General features: G+C 42.0%; 1 protein-coding gene across 7 annotated transcripts in view; it reads left to right on the forward strand.

Annotated features, from left to right (window-relative positions):
- Nucleotides 1–20,750, forward strand: part of ZFAT (zinc finger and AT-hook domain containing) — a 240,286-nt gene that overhangs the window by 51,999 nt on the left and 167,537 nt on the right. For 4 of the 7 annotated variants that reach the window (XR_001883776.1, XR_001883775.1, XM_017863814.1 and 1 more), the window contains exon 3: nucleotides 17,503–17,754. Coding sequence is in view for 4 of the 7 variants with exons in the window: in XM_017863814.1 (XP_017719303.1) it covers nucleotides 17,503–17,754 (252 nt within the window). In the remaining 3 variants the exon portion in view is untranslated. Of the gene's footprint in view, nucleotides 1–15,600; nucleotides 15,712–16,742; nucleotides 16,779–17,502; nucleotides 17,755–18,194; nucleotides 18,334–20,750 lie in introns of those variants that run through there. The other 3 variants (XM_017863816.1, XM_017863817.1, XM_017863818.1) reach the window with 3 other exon arrangements.

Raw genomic sequence — 20,750 nt, forward strand, 5'->3', positions numbered from 1 at the left:
CCTCTCAACCATCCCCCATGCCCCTCTCCTCCTCTCAACCATCCCCACGCCCCGCTCCTCCTCTCAACCATCCCCACGCCCCTCTCCTCCTCTCAACCATCCCCCATGCCCCTCTCCTCCCTCTCAACCATCCCCCATGCCCCTCTCCTCTCTCTCATCACTGATCTACAGCCACGGGCCCCTGGCTGCTAGGGAGGAGCAACTGAATGCAAATGCCACCCCTGCCTGGGAAGCCCCTTGTAGGTGTTCTTGCTGGTTCACTCATGCATGTGGCTGGGACTCACTCAGCTTGGAGTCACCCTGAGGAACACTTCTCTGGGCCCAGGTGGGGCTGCAGGACTTTTCTCTGGGCTCCCAGAGCCCCACAACTAGACTTGTTTCAGTTCTGTCTCACCTGGGTGTGCTTTCATTTGTCTCTGTGTTTCTCTTGCTTGTCGGGAAATGTCCCAGAGAAGGGCTGTGGACTGTCCAGCTCTTAGCCTGCGGTCCTGGCATGGGGCCTGGCACAGGGCACAGCCGCTTCCCTGTGTGTCCAGCGAACGCGCTATCTTTTGTTGTCCTTCTTTCTTGCCTTGGGCCTTGCTGCCTTCCCTGTCCCAGCTGCCACTCTTTGCTCAAGAAAATTCAGTGACTTTCCCCACCCAAAGCAGGGCTCCCCAAACTCATTCGACCTGGGGACCCTTCTGACTAGCATGAGACCCCTGACTTCTATGGAGTGCCATTGGCAGCATGGGTTCACTGGCGGGGCCCTTCTCTTGGCACTGTAGGCTCCTTCTACAGCCGAACAGCTGGAGGTCCTCTAGGCCCCCGGCTCCTCTGTGGTGTTGCAGATGAACCCACACTTATAAAACTTCCCTTAACTCCTCCAGGTGGACTTTGGTGCTTCTCTTGGGCAATTACACTTTTCCTTTTACTTTTTTTCCCTCCCAGTTATAAGAGTAATATTTTTTTTTTTTTTTCTGAGTTGGAGTTTTGCTTTTGTCACCCAGGCTGGAGTACAATGGCGCGATCTTGGCTCACTGTGACCTCCGCCTCCCGGGTTCAAGTGATTTTCCTGCCTCGACCTCCCAAGTAGCTGGGATTACAGGTGCCCATCACCACACCCAGCTAATTTTTGTATTTTTAGTAGAGATGGGTTTGCCATGTTGGCCAGGCTGGTCTCGAACTCCTGACTTCAGGTGATCCACTTGCCTCAGCCTCTCAAAGTACTGATATTATAGGCATGAGCCCCCATGCCTGACCCTGAAATCTTGCTGTAAAAGAAAATTAAAGCAATACAACATGGGGAAAGCACGTTTTTCTAACTGCCTTCCAAGTTCTAGAAATAATGGTGCTAACAAGTGTGCTTCCAGACCTTTTTCTCTTCATATGTAAACATAAATACACTGTTTGTTATTGCTTTGTTATTTATAAGAAACAAAAATGGGATCATAATATATGTTCTGCAGTCTTCAAAAAATGTCAGCAGTATATACTGGGTATTTCTGCATTTCAGTTCCGACATGTCTCCTAATTTCTTTTTTTAGTTTTATTGAGGTACAATTGACAAATAAAAAGTGTATGTATTTATGGTGTATACATGATTTTTTGATATACATATACATTGTGAAGTCATAGCCAACTTAACTCATGTATCTATTACCCCATGTAGTTAACTTTTTTATGTGTGTGTATGTATTGTGAGAAGATCTGTTCTTTTTCGGCTGTGTGTGATGGCTTACTCCTGTAATCCTAGCATTTTGAGAGGTTGAGGGAGGAGGATCACTTGAGCCCAGGAGTTTGAGACCAGCCTGGGCAACGTAATGGGACTCTGTCTCTACAAAAACAAAACAAAACAAAACGGAGCAAAATTGCCAGATATAGCACATATGCCTGTAGTCCCAGCTACTCGGGAGGCTGAGCCAGGAGGTTGAGGCTGCAGTGAACTGTGATTTGCACCACTGCACTCCAGCCTGGCTGATAGAGTGAGATCCTGTTTCAAAAATAAACAAATAAATAAATACATACATAAATAAAAACCCACCAAAAACCCGACCTCCTCTTTTAGCAAATGTCAAGTACACAATACTGTATTATTTGTATGCCCTAATTTTTTTTTACTGTCTGTATGGTATTTACTTCTATGGATAATGCATAATTTACTCAACCTTTCTTTTTTTTTTTGATGACGTATGTTTTCTCTCTAATTTTGTGCTATTATAAATAATGTTACAATAAATGTTGTCACAAATATCATTGTACATTGTGCATTCAGGTTGACTATATTCCTAGCAGAATTGCTTGTGTAGAGGGTATACTCATTTAAAAGTTTGCTAGGTTTTATCAGAATGCTCTCTGGAAAGGTTTTATCCATTTATATTCTCACTAGGATCTAAGATCTTCTGTTTTTCCATATCCACGTCAGCCCAAGGATATTATCTTATTGTAAAGAGTTTTTGCCAATTTGATAGATGAAAAATGGAGTATTATTTTAATTTGCATTTTGCTGGTCACTAGTGAGGTTGACCATGTTTAATGTTTAATGGTTATTTACACATCTGTGGATTACTGTTCATATGAGTTGTCTGTGTTTTGTTTGCTCTTTATTGATTTGTAGGAGCTCTTTGTATAGAAAATATTACCGCTTGTCTTTAGAGAATCTGTATGTACTCATTTTAAACCTCACAATGCATGATAATGATTATTTTATACAGTAGGTGTTCATTTAGAGTTAGCTACATATTTACGACTCTCTGGCTCTTCAGTCCTTGGATCTCCATCCATTCCATCTCCATCCATGGATGAGTTTTTTTTCTGATATAGAATATACTTTAGATTTCTTTGTAAAGAAATCTGAATGGAGCTGCTGATCATGAGCTCTCCTGGTTATTGTTTATCTGATGTGGTCCTAATTAGTGTCTTTATTACTGTTATTTTGAGACGGAGTCTCACTCATTTGCCCAGGCTGGAGTGCAGTGGTGCGATCTTGACTCACTGCTACCTCCACCTCCTGGGTTCAAGCAATTTCTGGCTAATTTTTATATTTTTAGTAGAGACGGGGTTTTGCTGTGTTGGCCAGGCTGGTCTTGAACTCCTGACATTAAATGATCTGCCTGCCTCGGGCTCCCGAAGTGCTGGGATTACAGGCGTGAGCCACTGTGCCGAGCCTATTGTCTTTGTTTTTAATATATATTTTTCTTGGGGATAGAATTTTAGGTTGGCTTTTTTTTTTTTTCATTTCAGTACGTTGCAAATATTATTTCATTGAATCCTGGCTTTTATTGTTGATAGAATGCCAGCTGTCAATCTGACTTTAAGTGCATTTATTCCCTAGTCTCATTGTTTTTGGTTTTCTAAAGTTTTCCTGTGTTGCATCCAGGTAGGGTTAAATAAATGTTTACATTGATGTTGGTTGGTCTTCTTAAACCTATAGATTTATTATTTTTATAAATTTTAGAAAAATATAAACTGTTCTGCCTTCTGATATTGCCTCTGCTTCGTTATCTTTCTGTGACTTAAATGTTTGTTAGTCCTTTTGTATACCTTTAACCTAACTTTTGTGTTTTCTTTGCTTTTATCTTGTGCTGCATTCTGGGTATTTACTTCTGATCCATTTTCCAGTTCACTATTTTTTTACCTGTTATTTTTAGATAAAATTCATATGAAATAAAATTTGCCATTTTAACAGTTTTAAAATACAAAATTCAGTGGTTTTACTATGTTTACAAGATTGTACAGCTTCTACAACTACCTAATTGCAGAACATTTTCATTACTCCAAAAATAGCTCTGTACCAATTAAGCAGTCATTCAAGACACATCCATATTGTAGCATGTATCAGTGCTTCATTCTTTTCTTTTTATGGCTGAGTGATATTTCATTGTGTGTGTATGCCACATATTATCTATCCATTCCTGTTTTGATAGACATTTGAGTTGTTTTCACTTTTAGGTGATTGAATAATGCTCCTATCAGCATTTGTTTACAAGTTTTCACATGAATATTTGTTTTCATTTCTCTTGGATATATGCCAAGGAGTGGGATTACTAGGTCATATGGCAATTGTATATTTAAGTTTTTCTAGGACTGTCAAACTTTTTTCAATAGCGGGTGCACCATTTTACATTTCATTCAACAACATGTAAAGGATCCAGTTTCTCCACATCCTTGCCAACACTTGTTAATTTTCACATTTTGATTTGTACCCATCCCAGTGAATGTGAACTGGTATTTCATTGTGGTTTTGGTTTGCATTTTTGATGATTAATGATATTAAGCATTTAAATCTTTGATCCATTTTAAGTTAATTTTTGCATATGGTGTGAGGTAGGGTTCCAAATTTATTCTTTTGCATGTGGCTATCCAGTTGTCCCAACATCATTTGTTGACAAGACTATTCTTCTCCCATTGAGAGGTTTTGGCACCCTTGTCAAAAATCAATTGACTACAAATGTATGAGTTTAATTCTGGACTCTGAATTCTATTTCATTGATCAATATGTCTCTTCTAATGTCAGTACTATACTGTTTAGATGGCTGTAACTTTGTAGTAAGTTTTGAAATGGGGAAGTTTGAATCTTCCAACTTTGTTCTTCTTTATCAAGATTGTTTTGACTTTTCAGGGTCTTTTGCAATTCCACATGAATTTTAGGATCAGCTTGTCTGAGATTGCATTAGATCTGTATTAGTTCATTCTCACACTGCTATGAAGAAATACCCGAGTATTTTATAAAGAAAAGAGGTTTAGGCCGGGCGTGGTGCTTATGTTTGTAATCCCAGCACTTTGGGAAGCTGAGGTGGGTGGATCATGAGGTCAGGAGTTCGAGACCAGCCTGGCCAGTATGGTGACACCCTGCCTCTGCTAAAAATATAAAAATTAGCCGGGTGTGGTGGTGCGTGCCTGGAGTTCCAGCTTCTCGGGAGGCCAAGGCAGCCAAAGAACCTCCTGGAAGGCAGAGGTTGCAGTGAGCTGAGATGGCACCACTGCACTCCAGCCTGGTTGACAGAGCAAGATTCTGTCTCAAAAGAAAAGAAAAGAAAGGAAAAGAAAAGCGGTTTAATTGACTCATAGTTCCTCATTGCTGAGGAGGCCTCAGGAAACTTAAGATCATGGTGGAAGGCAAAGGAGAAGCAAGCACCTTCTTTACAGGGCAGCAGGACAGGGTGAGTGCAAACAAGGGGAAATGCCAGAGACTTATAAACCCATCAGAGCTTATGAGAACTCACTATCATGGGAACAGCATGGGGGAAACTGCCCCTATGATCCAATTACCTCCACCTGGTCCCACCCTTGACATGTTGAGATTATGGGGATTATAATTCAAGGTGAGATTTGGGTGGGGACACAGAGCCAAGCCATATCAAGATCCATTTAGAGACTACTGCCATCTTAACAATTTTAAACCTTCCAATCCATGAACATGGAATATCATTCCATTTATTTAGGTCTTGCTGAATTTCTTTCAACAATGGGTTGTATTTTTCAACGTACAACTTTTGTTGTTTATTAGAGCTTGTGAACTTGTTTATTTTTTAAAAAAACTTTTAAAAACTTGTTTATTGGTTTTTTAGTGTATTCCTCAGGAGTCTATACATATAATCTTGTCATCTGTGACTAGAGATAATTTTACTTTTTCCTTTGTAATCTGGATTATTTGTATTTATTTTCTTGCCTAATTGCCCTGGCAAGAAACTCCAGTACAGGGTTGAGCAGAAATGATGAGTGGACATTCTTGTTCTGATACTATCTTAGAAAGAAAGCATCTAGTCTTTTACCATTAAGTATGATGGGGTGTGTGTGTGTGTGTGTGTGTGTGTGTGTGAGTGAGATAGATGTTCTTCATTAGGTTAAGGAAGTTCCTTTTATTCTTAGTTTATTGAGTGTTGTTTATTTTTTAAATCATAAAATGGTGTTGGATTTTGTGAGATGCTTTTTCTGAGTTTGTCGAGATGACCATGTGGTTTTTTTCTTATTTGTTGTATTAATGTGGTATATTACACTGATATGTTTTTACATGCCAGGATGCATCACCCTTGTATTTTTGGGATAGATCTCATTTGGTCATGTTGCATAATCCTTTTGCTGTGCTGCTGGACTCAGCTTCCTAGTATTTTGTTAAATATATTTGCATTTATATTCATAGAGATATTGGTCTAGAGTCTTTGATGTCTTTGGTTTTGGTTTCAGGGTTATAGTGGCCTCATAGCATGACTTGAGAAGTGTTCCCTCCTCTTCTATTTTTTGGAAAAGTTTTTAAGTATTGGTGTTAATTCTTCTTTAAACGTTTGATAGAATTCACCAATAAAACTGTTTAGTCCTGGGCTTTTTATTTTTTCACTGATTTAATCGCTTGTTATAGGTGTATGCATATTTGCTATTTTTGTATTAGGTTCAGTAGTTTGTCTTTCTAGGGAATTTTCCATTTCATCTAGGTTGTCTAATTTGTTGATGTATAATTGTTCTTAATACTCTTATTTTGATTTTTGTAAGGTTAAATGGTAATGTTCTCCCTTTCATTATTGATTTTAGCAAATTAAGTCTTAGCTATTTTTCTTGGTAAGTTTAGCCAAAGGTTTTCCATTTTCTGTTTTCTTTGAAAACATTGGTTTTGTTGATTTTTTCTTTTCTTTTTCTATATTTTATATAACCTCTTTCCATTCTAGGCATTATTATTTCTGTCCTTCTGCTTGTATTGGATTTAGCTTACTTCTGTTTTTTTTTTTTCTTAAGTTGGAAAGGGTAGGCTATTGATTTGAGATGTTTCTTGTATCTTTCAGATCCATCTCTCTCTTTCTTTCTTTCTTTCTCCAGCTTTATTAAGGTATACTTGACAAAATTGTATAAGTTTACAGTGATGATTTGTTATACATATATATTGTGAAATGATACCACAGTCAAGTTAGTTAACACATCTATTATCTCACATAGCTACCATTATATTTGTATATGTGTGGTGAAAACATTTAAGATATGTCTTAGCAAATTTTAAGTATACAGTAAAAGTATTGTCAGTTATAGTCACCATGCTTTACCTTAGATTCCCAGGATGCATTGAATCTATAGGTTGCTTTTGTTAGTATGAACATTTTAACAATATTAATTCTTCTGATCCATGAATGTGGGATATCTTTCCATTTATTTGTGTCATCTTCAATTTCTTTCATTGATATAGTTTTTAGTATACAGATCTTTCACTTTGATTACATTTACTCCTAAGTATTTTTTTTGACGCTATTGTGAATGGGATCGTTTTCTTTTTTCAGTTGTGTTTGTGTAGAAACAACAGATCTTTGTATGTTGATTTTGTGTCTTGTAACATTTGTAACTTTATACATTATCCAAAAGCTATTAGAAGTGTAATCTTTAGGGCTTTCTATATCTAAGATTATGTCATCCACAAACGGAGACAGTTCTGCTCCTTCATTTTTACTTTGCATGCTTTGTATTTTTGCTTACCTAACTACTCTGGCTAGGACTTTGAATGCCAGGAAGAATGTAAGTGGTGAGAGTAGGCACCCTTGACTTATTCCTGATCTTAGAGGAGAGCTTTCAACTTTTCACGTTGTTATGTTAGCTGTGGCTCTGTCATTTGTTGAAGCATTTTCCATTATTGTGTTGTGGTACATTCCTTGTTATCTTATTTTTTGAGAGTTTTTGTCATGAAAGGTTGTTGAATTTTGTCAAACTTTTCCCCATACTTATTGAGATAATCATGTATGATTTTTGTCCTTAATTCTATAAATGTTATATATCACATTTATTTATTTGCATGTGTTGAACTAGCCTTGCATCTCAGCGATAACTCCCTCTGTGTCGTGGTGTGTAATATTTTTAATGTGCTGTTGAATTTGGCTTGTTAGCATTTTTTGAGTATTTTTGTATTATCAGGAATATTGGCCTGTAATTTTCTTTTTTTTGTATTGTCTGTCTAGCTTTGGCCTTACAAAATGAGTTGGGAGGTATTCCCTCCTCTTTAGTTTTTTTGTAGAACTTGAGTAGAACTGGAATTAATTCTTTTTTAAATGTTTGGTAGAATTCACCAGTGAAACCACCTGGTCCTGGACTTTTCTTTGTTGGGAGCTTTTGATTACTGATTCAGTTTTCTTTTCTTCTTTTTTTTTTGAGACGGAGTCTCGCTCTGTCGCCCAGGCTGGATTGCAGTGGCGCGATCTCCGCTCACTGCAAGCTCCGCCTCCCGGGTTCCCGCCATTCTCCCGCCTCAGCCTCTGAGTAGCTGGGACTACAGGCGCCCGCCACCGCGCCCGGCTAGTTTTTTGTATTTTAGTAGAGACGGGGTTTCACCGTGTTAGCCAGGAGGGTCTCGATCTCCTGACCTCGTGATCCGCCCGCCTCGGCCTCCCAAAGTGCTGGGATTACAGGCTTGAGCCACCGCGCCCGGCCGCTGATTCAGTTTTCTTACTTGTTATTGGTCTATTCAGTTTTTCTATTTCTTTATCATCCAGTCTTGGTAGATTGTGTGATTCTAAGAATTCATTAGTTTTTTCTAGGTTATCTAGTTGGTTGGCATATAATTGTTGATAGTAGTCTCTTATGATCATTTGTCTTTTTGTGGTGCCACTTATAATGTGTCCTTTTTTATTTAATTTAATTAATTTGTGGCCTCTCTTTTTTTCTTGGTTAGTCTAGCTAAGGGTTTCTCAACTATGTTTATCTTTTCAAAAAACAAACTCTTAGTTTGTTGATCTTTTTTAGTCTTTTACTATCTTGTTTGTTTCTGTTCTACTGTATTATTTCCTTCCATCTGCTCACTTTGGGCTTAGTTTATTCCTTGTCTAATTCCTTGAGTTGTAAAATTATGTTGTTTATTTGAGATTTTTCTTTTTTTCTAATGTAGTCAATAAACTTTCTTTTTAGAATTGCTTTTGCTACATCCTATAAGTTTTGTTATGTTGTGTTTTTGTTTTGTTCATCTCAAAGTATTTCTAATTTCCCTTATGATTTCCGTTTTGGCCCAATGGCTATTTCAGAGTACCATTTAATTTTCATCAATTTTTGAATTTCCCAAATTTCTTCCTTTTTATTTCTAATGTAATTCCACATACTTGAATGATTTCCATTCTTTCTTTTCTTTTTTTTTTTTTTTTTTTTTTTTTTTTTTGAGGTGGAGTTTCGCTCTTTCGCCCAGGCTGGAGTGCAGTGGCATGATCTCAGCTCACTGCAACCTCTGCCTTCTGGTTTCAAGCGATTCTCTGCCTCAACCTCCTGAGTAGCTAGGACTACAGGGCACCTGCCACCACACCCCGCTGATTTTTTTTTTTTTTTTTTTTTTTTTTAGTAAACTGTGTGTCACCATGTTGCCAGGCTGCTCTCAAACTCTGACCTTGTGATCCTCCCGCCTCGGCCTCCCAAAGTACTGGATTACAGGCGTGAGCCACCGCGCCCAGCCCAGTTCTTTTAAATGTTATACAGACTGACTTATGGCCAATATTGTCTGTTTGGAGAAATTTTCATGTGAACTTGAGAATACTTTGTATTCTGCTGTTGCTGGGTGGCATGTTTGGATGTGTATTAGAATTTGTTTGGTTATAGGGTTATTCACATCTATTTCCTGGCTGATGCCCAGATTTTCAAAGAGGAATATGTGGCTTGAGACTCAGAGAGTTAAAAACAGCAGTCAAGAAACCTATTTAGTAAGTGAGGGGGAGGCGAGTTAGGCCCAGCTGATTTGATGTTATTTTGCATGTTATGGTGGTAGTCCAGAACAAATCAAAATTCTTATCACGGAGCCTACTCTTTATAAATTATTTCCTTTATTAAAATATTTACTTTTGCAAATTCTTCTTGGATTTTTTCTTTTTGTGTGTATGCTAAACTACTTTTCCTGGTAGTATTAATTTTAAAAAAGCATTATTCGTGGGTTTAAACTCAGGCCTCTTAATATGACAAATTTTTTTAAAGTTTTCTTATGAACTTCAAGTCTTTCTTTTTCTCTTTGAAAGGTTCATAAAATTTGAGGCTTGTAGAGGCTAGTTTCTCTCTAATGATTTTTCATTCAGTTATACCAATTCATTTTAAGTTGAGAGATACTTGAAATGGTTAATTAAACCTTTAACTGAGTGTATTGATTTATTAATTTTTGGTCTCTCGTTATAACATAGAAGGCACTGAAATCTTCTGGTTATTTTAGCCTTTTAATCTTTTTTGCTCATGTAGGAGTGATCTGCAGAAGACTTTTTCATTTTCTCTTTCCTCATCAACCTCTGGCTGTGATCCAAGAAGAAATTTCCAATGGGACCAAGCTCATTTCTCGTGTGTGTGATCAATGTGCGTGTGAGTGTGTGTCATTACCTTGCATTGTATGTTATATGGGTGTGGCTGTGGTACACATGTATATGTGTATATGGTGTGTTTCTGTGCATGTGTGTGAATTGTGGCATTAGTCATGTTTGTGCACTATGTGTTGTGATGCTGTTATGCAGTTTGAGTGTGCACATATGTGTGTGTAATAGATGTGTGTGAGGTTGCATGTGTGTGATACATGTAAGGCGCATGTGAGTGCTGCATGTGTGTGATTGCATATCTGGGCGCATTGGAGTGTACGTTGTGTGTGTGATGCTGATATGGGCACATTTGTGAGTTGCTTGTGTTGTGGCACATGTGATGCGTGTGTGTGTGGTGGGGCACATGTATAAGTGCACATGTGTATGAGATTGTGTATACCATAATTTGGAGGTGCCACATGTGTATGTGGTTGTGTACATGGGCGTGTGTGAGTGTGATGCTGTGGTTGTGTCGTGCTTGTGTATGTGTGTATGATTGTGTATATGGATATGTGTGTGCACGTGTATGATTTTGTATATGGGTGTGTATGAGCATGTGTGTGTGAGTGTGTGTGCACACACATGCATTCATTTATCCTGATGGAGGCTGGGGCAATTGAGGAAGAATGTACATGGGTCTCCCGAGAGCCTTATTTTGGCTCTCCCATCTTCCCTCTCATTTCAGACCCTCGGTAGGAACTCTTCCTTTCTTATCTTTCCTTTCCTTTCCTCTCCCCTCCCCCTTTCCACCTCTGTAGTCATTAACTGTTTGTTGGGTGCCTACTGTATGTCTGGGTGCTGTGCTAGGTGCTGGGGCTGCAGGAGGGGCCCACGGGCTGTTGACTCTGGCCGCCTAGCTGGCGAATGGCAAATAGGCAAAAAGGCAGTTTCAGTGCAGCAGGGTGAGTGCCTCTGCGCGGTTAAGTTCAGGCTGCTAAAGATGTCCTCTGATGTGAGGGTAAAAGGAGGCTTCCCAGGGGAAGTTGATGTCTATGTTTAAATCTGTATGTTGTCTCTTCTGGGCATTTACCACAAATCAAGTCATTCTGAGTGCATGTACGAACGTTGAGCCCTCTGATATGCGTGGTCAGCCGTGCAGTGTAGTGGAAAGGGCACACGTCTTGGAATCAGACTTAGGCTTCGTTCCTGGAGCTTTCACGTGATTGCTGGGGCCTTGGCTGGCACATAGGGACCTTTGTGCAGATTACAAAAGGTGTCACCATTCTGAGGGGATGAGCTAGTAACAGAAGCTCTTTCTGGGTGAGCAAACATAAAACGTGCTCAGAGCTGATGCAGCCAGTGCCGGAGCCCACAGCTTGGCTAGTGGAATTTGGCCCTGGCGAGTCTTCAGTCACCGCCTCACACAGGGCACAGTCTGCACCACAGCCTTAAAGCTCTGCTGGGGGCTAAGACAAGTAGCATGGCCCCTCCAGGCTGTGACTTTTGTCATCTGTCAAAGGGAGATAAGATACTGGCCTTTTTCATAGGTTCTGAGACAAGTGCATGTTCATACATGATGCCTTAGTCCATAGTGACTGCCTGATAGACATTGTACCCTCCTGTACCTTACATCCATGTACTTTCCAGCCCAGGGAGTGGGGTCACACTGAAGCTTGTCACTGCATGAGACTATCATCATTCTCCTGCAGAACTTAGTGAAGAGGTCAAAGTGTGTTATTTCTGTGCTTAGATATTAGTTGAACTGTCCAAAGGACTTGCTATGACATGGGTATGAAGTTCACTGACTTTGAGGCAAACAGGTCTCTATTCAATTGTTGATTCTGCCATTTATTAATTCCCTGACCTTGGAGCAAATTAGTTAATCTTCTTAAGCCTCAGTGACCTCGACTATATGATGGGGATCGTACTAATGCTTCCCTTGGGGATTAAATGAGGACATGCATGTGAAGTGCTTAGCATGGTGCCTGAGATATATGTGCTTGATAATGATTAGTTATCACCATTATTTACATGGCATTTCCACGATATGGCTGGTAAAAGTATAAGGAACAGGCTTGGGATGGCTTCATCCTCCCTGGTGCCTGGCATTGTGGAACAAGATGCAATCTGTCCCTGCGAAGGGGATATTGCAGTCCTCATAAACCTAAGAGGCTTGTGTTCCCTTATTTTTGATAAATAATTCATTGTCTCCCCTGTTGCTTCCTGAGCTTTGGAAATAAACGTCAGGGAGATTGACTGTCAGGGCCTTAAAATGTTAGTCTTTCAGGATTTTCTGAAATTCTGGAGTTGGCGTGACTAGAGATTGAGCTGCCCTGTGCAAGTGCTGGGAAGCTGGCCTTATCCAGGGTTTCAGGCATAATAAAATTTGTGTGTCTTTAATTCTGTATTGGATTTCCTGGTGTAAGAGCTATTTTAAAATGAAGAACTCAAGGAAAAAATGCATATTGAGTCAGAATGAATGAGAATGCATGTACATCAGGCAATCATATTATCTAACTGTGGACCAGGTGGGAGGATAATAGTTTCTTAAAAGAGATATTCTAAGTCAGAATCTTAATGACTATGGCCATAATATTGAACAGTTGCCATTTATCAGTCACCTCCTGAGTTCTGTGCTCAGCATCGTAATGGATTGCTTTTATCGGTAGTGACTCTATAAAATAGAGGCAGTTTTGTGTTTATTTTTCACATTGGAAACGGAGGTTCAGGGGAGATTTGAACCCAGGTCAGTCCAGCTCCAAGCCAGCATTCTCTGCACAGCACAGATTGTCTCTATTAAAGTATCTAGAGCTGACCTTTTCTTACCCATGCTTCAGGGGTATATGATTCTGCAGAAACATTTTTGTCTGGGAATAAGGAAACCCAAATTCCAGTTCTGTGTGCTCAGTAGCTGGTTCTGGAAAATGTGCCAAGCCACCTGAACCGTTGCATCCCTTGTTTCTTTTCCTACTGAGGACATTATGTTTGCTACATCCATCTTTTAAGATTTTTATAAGGCTAAAATGAGACAATAGCTGGGAAAGTGCCTTGCAAACTTGAGTGATGCACAAATAAAGGGCTTACATTATTAAATTTTTGATAATGTTGGGCTACTTTTTTCATAATGTTCATGTAGTGTTTTGATTGAGTTAGAAGAAATCCTTTGGCTGATTCTCTGCCCCTTGCCAGTTTTTGGCCTTGGATCTACAAAGATGATTTTCTGACTAAGAGGAAGTTGTCCCCAAACCGTGGATTTAGAGCAGGGTTAAGAGGCTCTGTGGCTCGGCCCTTTCTTCCTGTTGGAAACTGGGGACGCAGGAAATGGCTTCTTTTCCAGATATTTCTTTTCCTATCATCAAACAGTGGATCAGTGTGTTCTTATTAATTGTATCTACTCCACGTCTAGCTCTGTTCAAGACCCTGTGGGACCCAGGAATTAAAAGGCCAGCTCAGACCTCAGGGTTTTTCATAAAAGGTGGGGAAAAATAGGAACAATCAGGGAGTGGTCCGGGCACATACACACCCTACGTGTGTGTGGCTCACACTGTGATTCGAATCAAGCTGTGGGGATAGTCATCCTGCTCAGCTGGGGACACTTCATGGAGGAGGCACTGAGGTCTTAACTGGACCGGACATGTTAGGATTTTTACTGGAGCTTGGTGTCTGATTGGTAGTGAAGGAGGTGGTCACAGTTGGGGAGAATAGTACAAGTAAGTGAAAAGAGACAGGCATTCTCTGTATATATTTGGAGAAGTCTAGAAAATTGCCCTAACAGTCAAGGGGGAGGAAGAAGGAAGTGGGGGCACTGTGTGTGTGTGTGTGTGTGTGCGCGTGTATGTGTGTGCACGTGCATATGTGTAGGGTTGGATCACGTGCTAAAGGACCTTGAAGGCCAGGCCTGAGAGTTGTGGGCAAAGCATCCAGAACAATGGAAGGTTCTAGAGTGAGGGAATGACAGATGAGGGATGGAGACAGAGAAAGCCCAGAGCAGGAAGCTGGAATCTGGAAACTGTGTGCAGGGATCTGGGTGGTGAGGTTGCTGTGTGAACAGAGAGGGGATTTACTAGACAGACATCTTTAGGGCAAAGTCCATAGAGTTTAGTGACAGATTAAATAAAGGAATTTAGAGGGAGGAAGAAGAATTAAAGCTAACTCCATTGAAATGTTTTGATTTAGAGGTTACATGATTTTCCTTGCCCAGTTCCAAGGTTCTCAGCTCTGCCATAAAATGCGAGTAGTTGACAGCAGCAACTCATTTTCAGAGCTTAAATTATTCAAGTTCGTTTATGAATATTTCATTTTTAGCTAGCTAATTGGTCTTGAGGATCTGAATTATGGATGCAGCAAGCTGGAAGATTAGTTTTGTCACCATCATGTTTGAGGTTTTCCAAAGCTTTCAGGCCGATTTTATTTCTTCCTTGCCGTGGAATTAATTGTACATTGCTCATCAGTTTAATTCACCAGAGTTGCTTGCTGGCTGCCTGCTGTGCAGGGCACCAGGTTAGGTGCTGAGGGGGATACAAAGTCATCAGGACAGGGACTCAGACTTCCAGGAGTCTCCAGTCTGGGGGAGGGGAGACTCACGATGGATGCTGTACCGCACACTGTGCTGTGCTCTAGCACATGCAAGCACTGTGGCTCCGTGTGCTCCATTGAGTCTGTGTGGAGAAAACACTGGGTACCCCGCAACAGTAAGTTTACTCAACTCAAGCTTAAGGGCACAGTTCTCCGCAAGACGAGCAAGTCCGCCCAAGACTCCTGATCCCAACCACAAGTTTAGGGGGGTCTCCTGGACCACCTTTACTTCTTCCTTACTACTACAGATTTGGAAGGTCCCTATGGCCTCTCTCAGCTTTGAGAATTTGCTAGAATAACTCACAGAACTCAGGAAAGCCCTGTCCTCATTATTATAATTTGATTATACTCAAAGGATGCAAATTAGCCAATTAAAGGGAGAGAGGTGTGTGGGTAAAGTCGCAGACTGGGAAGGTCCCAGACGAGCTTTTGGTCCACCCATGGAGTCCTGAGCCAAGTTACCTCTCTCCTGGCTACAATGTAGGATAGCACTCAAGAGTATTTCTAATCAGGGAAGCTCACTCGAGCCTTGGTATCCCGAGTTTTTATTAGGATTCCGTGACACACTGCCCACATGTCGCCTTTTAGTCCCTGTCTCTCCTGTAGGTTCTGACTGATGCCTTTTGTTTTCCAAAGTCCCCATCATAAATCCCATTGTTTGTCTGGTGGCCAAAGTCCCTGGGTAAACAAAGTTGCTCCTATCAGGAGGGACATCCGGGGGCCCAGAAATCACCTCCCTGTAGCCAAGGGCAAAGGCCAGACTTCTCTTTGGGTAAAGTTAATTCTTCACTACACAATCGCATCCTCGTAGAGTGTTTCAGGGGAGTGGCTTGTGTCTGCGGGATGGCAGAGTCTGTCACTGGGTTTAGACCTGGGCCACAGACTTCAGTAAACTGTTAGGCACCCTGTTTCTGGAACTCAGCTGACATGACACGAGGTGGGTGTTTTGTAGCCTTTCTGCTAATTCTGCTTCTCTGATATGAATTGCTGCTTCAGTAGGTTGTGCAAGTACACATTGTTGTGAAAAAGAATAAGGAGAAAGTTTTAAGGGAAATGGTTTCTTCTTACTCTGTACGTTCTATTTCTTTCTCCCCCTGTCCCATGCACATGGGCTGGTTCTCCTGTAAACACAGCCTTTGTTCTCCTTGTTTAAATCTAGGGAGGGCTTCCAGGGCCTTCTGTCCCTTGTTTTATCTGGTTTACCTTCCTATCGTTAAGTACCTTCTCCTGCTTTGTGCTCCCCTGCCCTCCATGCCCCAGGGAGACAGAGTGAAGGCAGGAATCTCACTGGCTGCCCTGGTGCAGTGCTCTGGTTTGGATCTTTCAGCCGAAGCTGACCTACTCACCAGTGGTGTTGCAGTTCGGTCGAAGCTCTGTTCCAGCAAGAGCCCTCCTTTCCCAGGAAATCTCTTGCCTCATTCTCGTGCCAGGTTTCCCTGAGGTCTTGGGTACCCCATACCGAGGCAGGCTCCTTTGTCCAGATTCCCTGTGGTCAGGCTGTTGTGTCCCTGCAGACTCTGCCCCAGACTGTCCTGCCCATCTCTGTTCCCTTCTGCCCCGTGGCCTCCCTCTGATTTGTGAGCACAAGTGACTTACTTAATGGGTCCTCATGGTAGTAGCAGTAGATAAAGTGGCTGGTGTCCTACTGCGTAGAGCAACAGCTTTAGAGAGAGCAGGAAGGGACCTGAGAGACATCCTCATATCTACAGATGCACGTGTACCCAAGATAGTGCCCGCTCACCCCTGTTCTCTGTCACCCAGGCTGGAGTGCAGTGGCACGATCTCGGCTCACTGCAAGCTCCGCCTCCCAGGTTCATGCCATTCTTCTGCCTCAGCCTCCTGAGTAGCTGGGACTACAAGCGCCTGCCACCACGCCCGACTAATTTTTTTTTTTTTTTTTGTATTTTTTGTAGAGATGGGATGTTACCGCATTAGCCAGGATGGTCTTGATCTCCTGACCTCGTGATCCACCCACCTCAGCCTCCCAAAGTGCTGGGATTACAGGCATGAACCACTGCGCCCAGCCCCGCTCACCCCTCTTAATTCCCACCTTCATTCTGGAGATGAATGCCTTAAAAATTAACACTAATTGAGAAGAAACACAAGTTGTAAAATGATTTTAAACTCACTCTAAAGCAGCTGTGATCATGCCATTGAAAATCACTAGGTCGCTAGGAAACTGGAAAAATATTGTTATTGTCTTTAGTGCTATAATTTGTGGCTTTAGATTGTAATTATTTTTTCTTTTTCTTGCCAGGACTATTTGACTCTAATAATTATGACTCCTTGAAATAATCTGAATAGTTGTGTAACTCATTAAGGGCATGAAAAGCTCAGCAGCCTATGAGAACGCTTTGCAGAGAAGTCCCTAAGCAGTTTCTGAGAACTGGATTTCAGTAGAAATGGTGCTTAACAAGGGGCAGGATTTGTGAGCAGGGGGTTGACAGCCGCAACTTAAAATCCTCCCAGCATTGCTGAAGAAAGATGTACAGAGATGCCAATAAACTGATTTTCTTGAATCAGAACATTAGAACATTGATTGCCCATTAGTACACAGATGCAATGATATTAGCACCAAAGATAATTGTTTGCAGCTGTGGAATCACTTCAGCTTTTTCATTTTTAATAAAACGTGAAATCTGAACATATCCTCACACTTGGAGGGTGAACGTGAGCCCTGCGGTGCCGTCTCATGTGACTCCATTGTGGCCTCTTGTTTCCTCTGTAGAGTTTTTGGTCATGAAGAGGAAGAGAGGCAGGCCTAAGGGGTCCACGAAGAAGCCCAGCACAGAAGAGGAGCTGGCAGAAAACATCGTGAGTCCGACTGAGGACAGCCCGCTGGCTCCGGAGGATGGGAACAGCCTGCCTCCAAGCAGCTTGGAGTGTAGCAAGTGCTGTCGGAAGTTTTCCAACACGCGCCAGCTGCGGAAGCACATCTGCATTATCGTGCTGAATTTGGGTGAGGAGGAAGGAGAAGCAGGTAAATGCTGCCAAATGGCTGAACATGTCAATTTCTTATGAAGAGGTGTATCTGCTAATACCATGTTTCACTGGGTCAGTTATTACTTGGAAATAGCCCATATTTTTTCAGCTCTCACCCATCTGGAAAAGTGCTTATTTTCTTAATGATGACTGACTATTACTGTAAGTAATCTCTGAAGTGAATGTGTCATCTGGGAGTTGATGCCCATGGCATGTAGGTCAGGGGGCTGCTTTGCTAGATGCTTTGAGAGTTGCAGGGATGGTAAAACACAGCCTCTACCTTTGCTGAGCTTATGTTCTGGGAAAGAAGACAAGGTTTTAAATGCATCATGTTAATGGATAACCAATTGTCAACAGGAGAGAGCATTCTGATGGAAAGTCAGGAGCGAATCTGGTGTCACAGTTTGGGTGGTATTGAATTAAAGGAAGGAAGGATGTCTTATTGGATGGATGGGGCCGTGTGGGCCGAAGTACAGCAATTAGGATCCTCAAAGCTCCTATGAGGGACCTTGATGGGCCAGTGTTGGCTGAGGACTAGATTTTGGTGGGCATTCGTGAAGAAAATAAAGACTATCAGGTACTTCCTTCAGAAACGTTCTTGACTAGGCTTCAGCTCTGAAGCAGCTTCTAAGAGAGGCTGAAAGGCGGATGAATGTGGCCAGGGGATGACGTTGCTGTGGGGTGGCGTGTCTGCAGGTGGCCTTCGTCGGAGGAATGAAATAGCAAGACTGCACTGGCGTGGTTAGGGCCTCTGCTGCGGGTTCTGTTGTTGGGTCCTTGCACCACTTTTGAAGCCTTCAAACTGTACCCCGTGTTTAAGTTCTTTCTGTTTCGTATTGTGCTAACCATGTTATGTGGGAGGCAGTTCTCATTAAGAACATAGGCTCTGGGTTACGGCTATCTGGGTTTGCATCCCAGCTTCTGCACTTATTAACTTCATTTTGCCTCAGTTTCCTCATCTGTAAAATCGGAATAAAAGCAGTACTGTCTCCTCTGGTTGCTTTGACAATTAAGTGAGATAGGACTTGTAAAGTGCTTCCAGTAGTACTTGCCATATCAAAAGCACCGAGTGAATGCCAGCTATTACAGTGAGCCGTTCATAACCACATGGATACAGTACTGTTATCATCCTTCTTGCTTCATGGATAAGGGCGTTTAGACTCTGAGAGATTAAGTAATTTGTTTAGGGTCCTTTAGTTAGTAAGGGGACCTGGCCTTTGAACCCAGGCCGTTCTACTCTGACCCCTGTTCTTAAATTCTTCACTATAAATGCCTCCCTGCAATGAGCAAGACTCTTGGTTTGCAAAACCCTATCATAGTTTGGGTGAATTATTGAGTAACTCATCAACTAATATTTATGGAACATCTAGGTTGGTGGCCAAGGCTCATTGCCAACATCTGTACAAGTTGTAGAAAATACCAGACACTGTTCCCTCTCATAAATAACTCTCAAGGCAATGATGTAAAACCCTGTGGGGCTGCACAGGCTCATGAAAATAACCCATGAGGTTCAAAGGAGGTGGAGCTGTCCCTAAATGGAGCCTGAGTAATTGCCGTGTGAGAGCTGTAGCCCGGGAGTGCTGTCGTTTCAGAAGAATCCGTATCGTGTTTCAGAACCTAAAGTCCTTTTGGGAAATAAAGATAATTTTAGAAATGAAACGGTTGAAAGACGAAGGATTAGGATGGACCTCCCCTGAACCCGAAGCTCTGATTTCTAGTGATTTGTTAATCACTGGATTTGGGTTATGGAGTCTTTCCCCCACCCTCTTATGCGTGCATGCACACTCTCTCTCTCTCTCTTTCCCTCTCTCTCTCTCCCCCTTTCTCTCTCTCTCTGTCTCCCATGCATACACATACATGCCCCCTGCTCCAGCACAGCTAGGTAATGATGTTGTGTTTTCATCAGTGCTAGCCATCGAGGCAGCTCTGCTATCTGTAGTTTCTGCACTGCCTGAGCCATTCAGAGAATCCAGTTCTCTCCGACCATTTGGTGCTGTCTTCTCGAGAATCCCTTTTGTTTGTACCTTCACAGGGTTTTTCCTGTCAGGTTCCCTGTGAGACACTCCTGGAGTCTGCACAATTATGGCTAGAAATCAGAGACTTCGCTCTTTTGCAACACTAAATTTTTCTGCTTCCCATTCTTCCAGACCTCAGGTCAAGCTCAGGGTTTGAGGCTCAAAGTCAACAGCACAGACCCTGGAGGCCCAGAAGTTCAGTTGAGTCTCTGGCCGTCGTTCCCCAGTCTGCACTGCCCTTAGCGTCAGCTCTCTAAAACAGAGGTCCCCAATCCCTGGGCCACAGGCTGGTACCGGTCTGTGGCCTGCTAGGAACCAGGCTGCACAGCAGGTGAGTGGTTGGTGAGCCGGCATTACCACCTGAGCTCTGCCTCCTATCAGATCAGCTGTGACATTCACTTCTCATGGGAACATGAGCCCTACTGTAAACTGCGCATGCAAGGGATCTAGGTTTCGTGCTCCTTATGAGAATCTAATGCTTGAGATCTGAGGTGGAACAGTTCCATCCCCAAGCCACCCCACCCCACCATCTGTGGAAAAATTATCTTCCGTGAAACCAGTCCCTGGTGCCACAAAGGTTGGGGACTGCTGCTCTAAAACACCGTGCCTCAGTGTCTCCCCATCACAGCAGAGTGCAGAGTCTTTCCCTGCGTGTTCAAGACCTTCACCAAAACCGTCTTTCCATGTGGCTCGGTCAGTGCCATAAAGTATTCTGTTTGTACCAACCAGGGTACAATTGATGAAAACTTAGGTTTTTATCCATTTTTAACTGTTGTAAGCAATGCTTTAATAACTATTCCTAAATGGGTGTGTGTGTGTTAGTATGTATACGTATTTGTAGACTTGTGTTATGATTTTTCTAGGATCGATTCCTGAAAGCAGATTGCTGGGTTGGAAAGTATATTAATATTGCCAGATTTCTCCCCAGAAAGCTCACATCAACTTAGATTCCAGGAGTGTCTGAGAATGCCTATTGGAT

The sequence above is a fragment of the Rhinopithecus bieti genome, unplaced genomic scaffold (genome assembly GCF_001698545.2).
Source record: "Rhinopithecus bieti isolate Rb0 unplaced genomic scaffold, ASM169854v2 scaffold_72501, whole genome shotgun sequence".
In the NCBI taxonomy this organism is placed as follows: Eukaryota; Metazoa; Chordata; class Mammalia; order Primates; family Cercopithecidae; genus Rhinopithecus; species Rhinopithecus bieti.